Below are 13,352 nucleotides of genomic sequence, written 5' to 3' on the forward strand. Positions count from 1 at the left end.
TTATTAGAAACTTTTATTACCTCATATGTGTTGTCATTTATTTTTGCGATTGCCAGTGCTTGTCAAGGGCCAGTTATGCTTGCATCGACCACCTCAAACACCATAAAAAGAAAAAGAAATTCGACGAAAACTGTACAGTCAAAACTGTAATATTGAATCAATATAGATTATGTTGCATATAGATTCAAATCGTTACATGAAGTGGCGTTCTCATAGTTTCGGTCTACATGAGAAGAACACCATTTCAAGATAAATACTAGTAAATTATTACTCTTTAAATAAATAGATGAGAGTTTATATTGTCATAAAAGTATATATTATAATTATGTTATGATGTGAATCGGTATTGAGCTAAATCACAAATTCATACAATTAAGGTGTTACTTTACTTTATAATCTATATTGAATTTGTTTTTATGACTGTGTATCAGAGAATGTATTTATCCTGAACAGTAGCAACTGCAATTGCATAATTTTTAATTATTTTTAATGTCTTTTGGGTGAATCTCCAATCATATCTTCATTCATGCTGGAATTTAACATTTAATTTTTTGTGTATGAAATAATAGTATATAAAATGTATTTTGATTTTTCTGATTTTGATTTGATTGTCTTGAACATGTAATTTCACCTGTACGGCTTGTAATTTATCGGTTCCGGTATTTAATTGTTGTTATTGTGTATATTTATTTGTTCCATTCCTTGGATAATTTATTTGCTTTCAGCTAGGCGTATAACGAAGTAATCGTCATTTTCGAAAGACGTCATATTCAATTTATAAATTGTTAATAAATATTATGTAAATGCCTGGTTGTACAGCTTTACTATTTGAGATGAGTGTGTGTGTGTCAGAATTATTGCTTTACCTAAGCCATAATAAGGTCAAAGATTTATGGCCGACAGAGAAAGTTTAGTATGGTGCACAAATACAGCTTCTCTTAATTGATTTAAAACAACATAGTAGTGTTTTTGACAGGTAAATATATAAATACGATGAAAATATTTCTAGTATACAGAAGTCTGCCATGCTGCTCGATATGTGTGTTAATAATAAGTTTGACACTGCAGTGACAGCGACGCACACATTTAGTTATAACTGGACATTGTGCACATGGATGGATCTAAGCAGTTGTGTTTTGGGCATTGTATTGTGTCTGGCACTGAATGCTGATGAGCCGAGACATAGGCAGAACTACACTGATTAATATTATAGATTTTCCTAGAAAACCATTTTGAAGTGGATGCAATAAAACACTAATGTATAAATTATTATATTATTCTCTTTACAGAAGACCATATCTTTGTATTAGTAAGGTAACACAATTATAAAACGTAGCTCTCTTAGTCGTGTAATGGCGTCCAATGCATTAGTGTTCATAGCACTAGCTAATTCTGTAGACAAACGACAAAACCTATGTTCATAATCGGTTGAAAGCATAGCGTCACCACGGTACGCAGGCCAAGAGACTTTAGTTTAGTACTTGTATGGAGTATCTGAGCAATAAAGTTATTCCTGCATATTAGGCTGTACCTGTATCATAGAACATTTAAAGACAATGTTATGTTAGTATGATTGTTGCTAATACACTTAATAATGTGTTGGCATTCAGCTCCAATAAAATAAATCTACATGATGCAGCTAAATGCGAAACTGAAACTATTATATCAGCTAAAATGCGTTTTCACAAATAACATCCAATCATTTGATCATGATGTTGTATTCCAACATGAAGAAAATGTTACAAACAACAAACTGCTACTAGCATGAGGAGATTTAATCCCATGAACGTTCTATAAAATACAAACTTCAATATGAACAAACAGAAACTGATACTACCATATACTTACAATTCCGACAATTTGTAGCAAGTTCAGTGAGACAGTGGCCTCCACTGCTGGTCCACCGATGTCAGGACGCAAACCTTGTCATAGATACCTGATCAGCGACTGTTAAAAATTAACACTAAGATTACAGACATATGTCCACACGTTTTCGAAATGTCCATCGATTATTGTTCCTAAAATTTTGAATTCCTGTGTTTTCACTTATTTTTTTTATGCAGTTTGTATAACCCCACTTTTTACCATTATAAGACGGAATTAACTATCCTTCTCAGTAAATAGCATAGTTTTGCATTATCACGCATAAAAATTAAACATTTGCGACCTGATCTATACCATGCGATGTTTCAACAATTAGCTGGTCTCACAATCAAATAAACCAGTCTTCTTGAATGCGGGGATTAAAATACGTTTTCCCCTTCAGTGTGTGGAAAGGTATTTCTTGCACGTTTTGATGAGAATTTTCATGTACAAACTGTACCACTAATGTAATAGAATACGTTATTTAATAAACAGTGATTAAATGCAATTCAGTGTGTTGGAAAATCACTCTGTCCGCAGCCCGGGAAACATTCATGTAGAGTCATGGCTACGTACTGAAACATGTTAATTTTTAGATTGAACTATCAATGCCCGTTAAAACTATACTTCAATGTTTTGTGATATTTTTCAAATTGTACAATTCTATGCAAAATTTGTCATATGTACCAGTTCAATCAATGGAGTCAGTTAATTCACATACATCAATTGTATGACCCTACGGTTCACGAACTCCGAACAGACGATAATGAAGTATTTGCAACGCCCTCACACAGCATAAATGGAACGTTTAAGGGAACTCTGAAAGGTTTAATTGCTGATTGGTCACCACATAATGGTTGGGTCAATACATTTTCGTTTTGATAGTACATTTTTTCACAATTCTTAGATGTACCATAGATGTTCACTTGATTATATAATTGTGTATAAATATCTTAGTCAAAAAAATTACATATACATACAATTTTTACATATAGATAAATACATCCCTAAAATGTTGGCACAACACAAAGAATTTGCTATTACATGTATGTGAGCTAACGCGTAAACAGAATAAATGATTTTTGGTTTGTATATGTTACACTTTTAGAATAAATAAACAATAACTTTTGAAATACGTTCACACAAATGGAAATCGAACCAATGTGAAATCGCGCCCTCTATGGCAGTATACTGCAGAGCAGCACGGAGGGCGACAGAAAGGGGTAATAATAGCACCATAACTTCAAGTATATTTACGATAGACTCCGGCACCCGTATGTATTCCTTTAGAAATTCTGAAAGGCAATTGTTGCTGCTTTTTAAGGAGCATGCCACCTGTTCATATGCTCCTTATATTATACTACAATAGTTAAATGAGCTTGAACACGACACAAGTTACCAGTCACTCGAACACGTAACCTATACTAGTGTTCGTCGTGAAAAAAACTGTCGATAAAGAAAAGTATTTGACAACAGATGTAGCAACATAAATTAATGTTCAATATTAGTTTTCATGTTTACGAAAGTCTCTTAGAACCATATCACATCAGGGAAAAAAGTATTATCACGAGATATTATCACGAAATCACGAGATATTATCAGGATACACTATCACGAGATCACGATACACTATCACTAGACACTCACGAGGTCACGAGACACTCACGAGATCACGAGACAATATAACGCGACAATATCACGAGATCACGCGATACTATCACGAGATCACGCGATACTATCACGGGTTTTGATCAAAATTTACGTCACAGTTACCCATTTCTTGAACCTAACACAAATGGTTAAAAGACAAAAAACACGCGCCATAATTACGCCAGCAAGGTGTCGATCTACATTAAGGGAGCACTGTCTAGTGAATTTATATTCCTGAATAAATTTGCCAAAGACGAATTATAGACCGTTTATTTTATTATCATACTCATTTAGACAGATTGACGTATATAACTTACAATCATATGACAAGCTATGTCTATTCCAGGGTTAATTATTCAAAAGGAGAGTTCTTGCGGCTTTGCGAATACAACTCAAAGATTACAAACTTAACTTGTGTGTTATTCACGATTGTGATTGCGATTGTGATTCACGATTGCTTAATTTCGATGATTGCTCAGCACAAAAATGTCTACTATTCGGCCATCTTGAATCAGATCGTGAAACAAATTGATGTGCACGCACGCACTCACTAAAGTCAATCCATAACTTCACGTTTCCGTCATAGAAATAATCAATTGTGAGGGGATAACATGGGAATATGTATGTGGGAAAGGTCATATGACATAATAATTTATGAATGAAAGTGTTCTGATTGGGTAATGCAAATGAGCCCAAGGGAATCTTATAATCGATTGAGGGCGTGCGACATACAGTAAATCATGGTGAAATCTGCCAAGGGTTAATGTTGAGGCTTCGGCCGGATAAATGGTCCTTGGCTGGCGAATATAATGAACCAGGCAATAAATACACAACCAAATTAAGCCTTCTTTGTCATTTGTTTCGACTATAATTTATATTCTAAGACACAATATCAATATGGTCATAACAGCCAAAGTACGTTCTAAATGCAGTTATATCTTGTACAATATCTCAAAATGTTGCTCAGTGTTGTGTAGTCCATGTATCTAATATACTGTTTAAGTAAGCCGGCAACCCCCCCACTCTTCATCAATCATCTGCCCAGGAAACAATAGTTGGGTGATAACACCATTTGTTGTTGGTTTTCTACTCCAAGTGGTTCAAGAATTGCACCACTGCCACCACCAACAACATTGAGTCACTAAAACCAACATGGAGCTGCTAAAACAAAACAAAGTCATGTACCTGAATCATTTTCAGAAAACAAAACTGAAGAAGATTTTTATCCAGCGTGTCACCACTAAAAAGATCATTATCTTTCTACCCATCCAGAACTGCACACACACACTGAGTGTGCTCTATGTCCCACCATCTCTCCATTCGTTGATAATCGTATCCTTATTTGGATATTGACTCAGAAAAAGAAAATTACAATAAAGACGAAAAACTGATGTAGTAACAAAATGGAAGCGCTACAATTGAAAAGAATGAAAAAAGAAATTGTTTATGTATTTAGGGGAAGCTGGTAGTTTTTTAAATGATTTTCTCTGGCACTGAAACAATGTTTTCCATTTGTTACTGTTGTTAGATAATTTTCATACTGGCAATTCTTCGTTAGCAGTCTACATGGGCGCAGCTTATTCTTTTTGTTTTTGTTTTTATTATCATCATGCATTTGTTCTTGACTCTTTTTTTTTCGAATACTTTTTTTGAGCTTAATGCAAATTGTGTTGATTAGATTGGTGTTATAATTTGGATCATGACTTTTTGAAACCAGATACCCAATTAAGTATACCTTTACCATACATATCAATGTCAAGTCTGAATGCTTCATGGACTAGTGTGTTTTCATGTTTGTTTTTATTTTTAGCCACTATTTTATCATTTGTTATATACTAGTCAGTAAATTAGGGTGTCTACCTAATTCAAAATACATGCCAAGTATACTGGCTTTACAGTTTACCTTAACATGTATTTGCAAAATTTGTTATGAATTTGTTCAATAGGTAGCCCACTATCAAAAATATCTTTTATTTGTAGTATGAAGGCGCTCGTCCAAATTTCGCTGCAATAGATCGGGATAAATTTAACCATACTAACATATTAGGTATGGTTTGACTGGAATATTGTACAAATTGATGTTTTGTTATAGTTTAGCCAGATTTATTGAAAATCATGATTTTAGACTTAGTTTCCATATAGTCGGGCCAATGCATCCATTTTCTGAAGTGTTTTCAAAATTTCCAGTGTAGGTAATCGACACGTACAGAACACCGTGACTTGGTGGTGTACCTAAACTACTGTGATCTAATAGATCACGCAGGTTTTTACTACGTCTCTAAGTTATGATTTGTTATGATAAGAATGATTTACACCATGCTGAATTAGTTATTTAAAAAGTCGTTATTCGTGAAACAGTCTAACTGATGCATAGCTATTTAGAATTATTTTAACCTTTCTAAAATACCTAATCGTCACGGCACTTTCACTCATAAGCTGTGTTGTGTAAAAAGAATAACCTAACATTATTTCTGTAGCTCACTCACCTTATTAAGGGTTTCTTTTTGTATTAAAACTGTGTTATATGCGCCGTACGTAATACTTCCCCGTTTCATCGGAAATGCCTGAAGTTTGTATAACTTTAGTAAATCAGTTTTCCCATTCCGATTTCCTATACCTGATTATAGTGAATAAGAACTTGGTAATATCAGTAAAGTTACTGTACATTTTCTTTTGTTGATTTGACCACAGAAATGGTTTTCAGAGAATATATATTTTACTCATTGTTCTTCCTTATTTATCTGAGCTCATCAGTCACGACTCGACTGTCTGGTATATCGGAGCAAGGTATAATAAAATTGTTGAAAGACAAGTGTTTAGGTGATGACGAATAGATACTAGCTCCATAAAGAATGGGACACGATGTGGACAGTTTGAAGTAGTTACTTTCCCTAGTATCTGGTATGCAATTGTGACCATGACTGTATATATTAGGAGACGACTATATCAGAATTTGTACTCAAAACTACACGACTGCATCAACAACGATAATGAGCAATTCCAAGACAGAAGAATGACCTGAAACACTAGAAGATGATAATCACCGACCTAACTCAGAATGCATAGCTCATTCTAATCATGTTGGATGTTTGATGATAACTGAATGTTTAGGTACCTGGTCAATTACAGGTAATGTCCTCATAGTCCCTATTTTATCTATTTATCTATGTTCTTCAAAACAGGGACTGGTTCGTAATGTTTTTGCTAAAAGGCCATTACTTCATACAATGAAGATAGAAACGATTTTAAACGTTCGTCTGAATATATATATATATATATATATATATATATATATATATATATATATATATATATATATATATGTTTAGTTCTTTTAAAAGATTCCTCTTATTAGTAAATAGCGTTCTCACTCAACAATATTTAGAATGAGTGGTTGGTCAAAAGTTTGATGAGTCAGGTGCATCTATTGGCTAAGCTTGTTGTTGTTGTACATAGATGCAAATGAGTATAGGAACCATTAATGCTGTAGGATGTACTGGGGGAGGTGGAGGATTTCATGTTTGTTATGACTGGTCGTAATGTGCTATCTCGTTGTTATCAGAATGCAGCCTGATATTTGTGGCTTTCTTGGTTGTTCAATTATGGCTAAAATGTGTGTGGTGGGTGGTATACGTGTTTATTGTTTGTTGAGTAATTGTTTAGACACCCTGCAACTTGAAATGGTATGGTTCAAATTCAAATTCGATATTGCGGTGTTGAATATCTGTGCGATATGGCGGTGTCGTCTAAAAACATGGCATCAAAATGATTTCTGTTTATTTATTAACTGTTGTAGATCCTGAGAACTAGACACTGAGTATGATGTCGGGAATAAATGGTATTCTGAACAAGCTTTATAAATTATTGCTGGCAATATTCTAATATGAATTGGGAGCAAACTGTGACACCAAATCTAGTCGTTGTATTGTTATGCTTCTAAAATAATTTTTTCAAATGTCTTGAAACATATTCAAATATAAGGATATGGATTGCAAAATATTAAGATTATATAGTGTCCAACACATTAATTTGTAAGTGGTAAATTAATTTAAAAAAAATCAGTGACAATAATATGAAATAAAATAAATAAATTAAATAGAAAAATTATGTGTATTAACAACGGCTGTATTTGTGCGCCATGCCTAACTTTCTCTGTCGGCCATAAATCTTTGCCCTGATTATGGCTTAGGTTTAGTTACAGCGTGTAATAATTCTGACACACTCATCCCAAATAGCAAAGCTATGTATCCAGACATTACATAATATTTATTAAAAATTGTTATAGTTGCCACAGTAAACAATATGCTGTAAGAAATATTTTTTGTCTTGAGACATTTATACATTAAATATACTTAGCATCTCATCATTGAAAAAAAAACGACAACATTGATATAAGCCTAGCTCTTACCCAAGCAATAGAACAAATAAATATACACAATAACAACAATAAAATACCGGCAACAATAAATTACAAACCGTACGTATCAGAGAAATAAAAATAGAATTTATATACTAAAAAAATAGATAATAAAATTTTAAATTCCAGCATGAGATTCTCAAAAACACATTCGTATGTTACCTAAATATTATGAATTTGTTAATTATATTTCAAATACAATACCTATTACTTAATCGTAATACAATTATAATATATCATTTTATGACAATATCAGCGCTCATCTGTTTATTTAAAAGATAATAATTTACTATTATTTATCTTGAAATGGTGTTCTGATATGTAGATCAAAACTGTATGATAGAGAACGTATGCATACACAATTATTATATAACGATTTAAATCTATATGCAACATAATCTATATGAATTAAATTATTACAGTTTTGACTGAGCAGTTTTCGTCGAATTTCTTTTTCTTTTAACGGTGTTTGAGGTAACCGATGCAAGGATAACTGGCCCCTGACAAGCAGTCCCAATTGCGAAAATAAATGACAACACATATGAGCTAATAAACGTATCTAATAATCCTAAAATCCATGTAAAACCAAATGTAATTGACATTTTCAACACCATGCGTATTTGTTGGCCATTCCATGAATGAGATTGTCCCACAAAATATCGTTTGGTTTCTACTATCGAACTTCTAATGCGGTAGACTGGCGTGATGAAGAACACAACGTTCAAGAATAGAACCAGTGAGACTGGTGCAACAAATAATACAAGCAGAGCATTTCGATTCCCAATCCAACAACTTCCGAACTGCCCATATCCAATAGTAAGCTCAGTATATTCGCAAAAATCGATAAAAGCTGCAACTGAGACTACCACAGCAGGTACAAACCACCCTATAAGAATATACAGAACTAAAGTAGAGTGAGTCACATGACTTGAATTGGCAAATGAGGACATTCCAAATGTACGAAAAATATCAAATGCAATGATGCCCATCCATGAAAACGTGACCAGCCATGCATAATGAGATATGACCGCTACAGTGATGCATATAATTGCATTTCGCGTAACAAACCAGCTTAGAAGGAAGACAGTCTGAGCAGCTAATAAAGAGATAATAAAATTAAGAGTTGTCTTTTGGGGGAAATTTAATAAGTCTGGAGACCTACAATACAATAAAATAGAGACTATAAGTGATACTATAGATACTAAATAAGATACGAGTGTTAACCACTCTAAAACAAGTTGGTAATTATTTTCAAGACATATGTAGGCAACTAACCAGTCAGAACTAAGAACAAATTCTTTCTCAACAATGTTGAGATATAACATTCTGTATACTAATTTGTCTTGATGGACTTCAAAATTAAATGACTGTAATGTTGTCAGTAATCCTTTATCGCATTGTAGGCTATCGCACACCTCAAATACACATAAATATTGATTCATATTATTTGGTTGAACTGAATACTCAAGATCACAAGAAAAGTGTTTCCAGTATGAAATGTACATATACATATCATTGTCATTAGAAGATACCGTGTAATAATTTGACATATCTTTTAATAAAACAAGTTTTATGTAACAATTCTGTGCAAATTGTTCAAATATTGACGGATTTGATCCTTCAACAAATTTTAAATCTAACACTATACTATCACACTTAATGCCATTGACCTTAGTATTCTCAACAATCCACAAACCTTGTTGTAAATCATATTCGAATATAATTAAGTGAACTATGATTTCGTTTGCATTGGCGATGGTGGAAATATTGATTGCATCTATACTGAAGTTTTGTATTGAAGTATAAATGCATGAAGAGAGGTTTGTCTGTAATGTTTGCGAGAATTGAAGTACATGATTACCATTATCTAAAGCGACAAATAATAGAGAAAGGTGTATCACACTGTGATTGGATTCACTATTTGACATTATTTTGATCTCGTTACACTGCTGTCCGATCTGGTTAATTTTGATACCCTGGTGACACTGAACCCTACTGACAACTTTATATTCCTCTGAACCAAAGTGTAATCCAATTAGACTATGACGATTACCGAGTGAATACCTAATACTGCATTCACGAATTTCACCAGAATTGCAATAAACGCAAAATGCATTTTTATAAACATCATTAAAATTGCTGTAAACTGCCAAATCATCATTTAAACATCTGCTTTCGACACTCTGATAAAGCTGCATTGACCCATTCCACTTTGATTGGTCACAATAATCAATGTAGGATGAAACACATGCTCTGATATTTCTAATGCTGTTTTCAGGAGGAATGAGAGACACGTTACACATCTGGATATCTTCCTCTGGGTTCAAACAGTCTGTCCAATACTCTAAATCTGAATGATCTTCCCCATTGCAAATGGCACAGTAAATGTTGTTATACACCACTCCTATTAGTGACGTCACATGAATTGGCATTTCATCTAAAAGTTACAGAAACAACAATAACATGATTCAGTTTGTCGTAAATTTGATTGTATATGATAATAAAAGCATATTTTAAACTGCCTATAAACAGTGAGAATCGAGTGTAAATAAAACAATAATACTAAACATCCTGCACATGGTAATGACCTACAACTAGTAAGTCGCCACCTTTTTATAGTTTGTATATCGCATGCCAGCATATGTTTGCAGCTGTATGCTGACAAGCCTGTTATCGTTGTTAATTTTCTTGTTAGAATTTCAGAAAGCAAAGCTGTCTGGTGAGTCTATTGTTTTGGTTAAAATTATCATTATTATAATTGTCTCTCATTCGTTATTACAGTCAAACAGGCAACCTGTTTCAATTGTGTAAACTGGTGTATATTGATGAGAAGTGTAACTTATGATCTAAATACACGACATCAATTATTTTTTACATCACATCTAATACATATATTCTTGTCGCAGAGTAGATCCTAAATTCTGCCAGTTTATTATATCATTTAGTTAGTTTCATTCAAATATATTTTTGAATTATTTAGGTGAGAGACCCAATTTTAAAATCCTTGTTCCTCTTAAACGATGTAAGTTACCTGGCTGGTATTCATAGTAAACATTTACATTTAAGTAAAAGAGTGTGTTATTTATTCTAAGCCATCTAAACATATGTTATTTATTCTAAGCCATCATATTATTTCACCATATATTTGTGTACAAACAAATTCAGAAAAACAGGAACTATGAGGACATTACCTGTAACGTTAAGGCTATCTTCACATAGTGCACGAATTTGTGAATCGGACCAGGTACCTGGACATTCAGTTATCATCCACCATCCAATACGTTCGTCACTAAGAGGATGAACTATGCATTCTGATTTAGGTCGGTGATTGTCAGCTTCTATTATTTCAGGCTCAATTCTTGTCATGGAATTGCTCATTACTGTGGTTGATGCAATCGTTTCGTTTTGAGTACAAATTCTGATATAGTCGTGACAGCAGTCTCCATAGTATATACAGTCTTGGTCACAATTGCATACCAATCCGTTACCTTTTAAATATCCTTCAAATTGTCCGCATCTTCTCCCATTCTTTGTTGAGCAGCTATCCAAATAGTTACCATTAACCAAGCACCTCTCTTTTAGCCACCTGATTGAGCCTGGCACTGATATACCTGGCAGTGGAGTAGTGACTGATGAGCTCAGACAAATATGGACAAACAGTGAGTAATATAGATATCTTCTGAAAAGCATTTCTCTGGTGAAAATCAGCAAAAAACAAAATTAATACAATATTCACATTACTAATTTTACCAGGATTATCATAAATATTAACATAGAAGGTAGTCTAAACTTGCCAATAATAAGATACGTCTTCAGTTACAGCATTTATAAAGTATGCTCTCAGTCGCATAATGTCACACTACACAGCAGTGTTTATAGTACTTTTTTGTAGAGCAATGACATACCATATGTTACTCTTTTGCTTGAAGGCAGATTGTCACTACCATGATAGAGCCCCGGGCACTTTAGGTCCTTGCTTGTGTTGATAATTTCTCAAAATGTTCAATAAGTTCTCTTATAAGTAGTCTTATAAGCATCTTTACTGCATCTATAACGAAATAAAATGAAAGGTAAAATACCTCTTGTTGTTTCTGTAGATCGTTCACTATAACGCGTATGAAGCACCGGTTTTGATATAATAATTAACTAAAATCAACAGCTGTATAACTTCAGGCATTTCTTGAAACCTATTAGTTCACAGTACTTAAGATTCACAGCTACGTCACGGTTTACTTTACATATGGATCAACTGCACTGTAAATTTTAGGAAACCTTTCAAGTTTTTCAATAAAACATACTGTTTAAAAAACATTGTTGAAATAAAATTTATAATTAAAATTGATTTTCCACTAGGTACATGTATAAAAAGTGATTATAATACTTTCAAAGGTGATTTCACTAAACACTTTTTCAAGTGTTTCCGCCAGAAATATGTATAGAAATATTGATTATCATTGTTTATCATTTAAAAACTTTCTTGAAAGTGTAGATGCAATACCCAATTATTGTAAACACATTGACACTTCAAAACAAATCAGCAATGAACTGAAACGAACAACAATATCTTTAAACCCCTTTGACATAAATGAAGTTGCCAATTCTAATCCCATGTGTTATTGCTGTCTCTAATGCAGTTTCTTCTGGCAAATCAAATACCTGGGAAAAATAAAAAATAGTGGAACAAAAAACATCATTAATTTCAGAGAAACATGCTCTCTAGAATTAAAATTTACAATTTCATTGTCACTTGATCAAATCTGCATTTATGCACTACATCCATACTTTTTTATTCATTTTTCAATTTTCTATCAATCAAATGGTTTGATTATTTTCACCACCTTTGAAATCATTCCTACATGGGAAGTGTTGTATTTTAAAAGTATTCACCTATCTGGTCCTGCAAAGGTTTGAATTAAATCGGTTAGGCCAGACTTTTATTATCCCTTGTTTCGCGAACCCGCCGAATGAACAGGAGCCGAAAATGAAATAAAAATAAAATTTTATTTCAGCGTAATTTCTCGCGCCCGCCGACTTGTAAGTGCAAAAAATTGCTTAAAAAATGTATTTTTATCTTCATTTTTTTCCGCCCGCCGCATAACAAATCCAAGTTGCATTTTCATGGGAGTATCATGATCATAGTACCGAAGTCTCGCGCAGATCTATACTTCATGGGCATTGGTTGACAGTGAATCTCGGCTTGCTGCTTGAGACTACTTGGCGAACATGGCGGCAGCGTGGATTGTGGTGACACGCCGTGAAACTCTGTCGTCAAAAACTGATAAATCCTTCATTAATGCTGAAAATTGTGCCACAATTGGCGACATTGCCAACCTAGATGGTTCTAAGGAGTGGGAAGATCGACCTATTGTACGCATTGTTTAGATGCAGTCGCCTCAATCAGACAAAACGGTGCTCCCCACTA

The 13,352-nt window shown here is 33.5% G+C and overlaps 1 protein-coding gene across 1 annotated transcript; it reads right to left on the minus strand.

The window, feature by feature from the left end:
- Positions 1–8,346: 8,346 nt before the first annotated feature.
- Positions 8,347–11,308, minus strand: LOC146737890 (uncharacterized). Its single transcript, XM_085504596.1, has 2 exons — positions 11,122–11,308; positions 8,347–10,367 (listed from the first exon to the last, which is right to left on the minus strand). Exons 1-2 carry the CDS (start codon positions 11,306–11,308, stop codon positions 8,347–8,349), a joined length of 2,208 nt encoding a protein of 735 aa, XP_085360722.1.
- Between the last annotated feature and the right edge of the window lie 2,044 nt (positions 11,309–13,352).

This window comes from Saccoglossus kowalevskii, chromosome 10 (genome assembly GCF_978046115.1).
Source record: "Saccoglossus kowalevskii chromosome 10, keSacKowa6.1, whole genome shotgun sequence".
Taxonomy (NCBI): domain Eukaryota; kingdom Metazoa; phylum Hemichordata; class Enteropneusta; family Harrimaniidae; genus Saccoglossus; species Saccoglossus kowalevskii.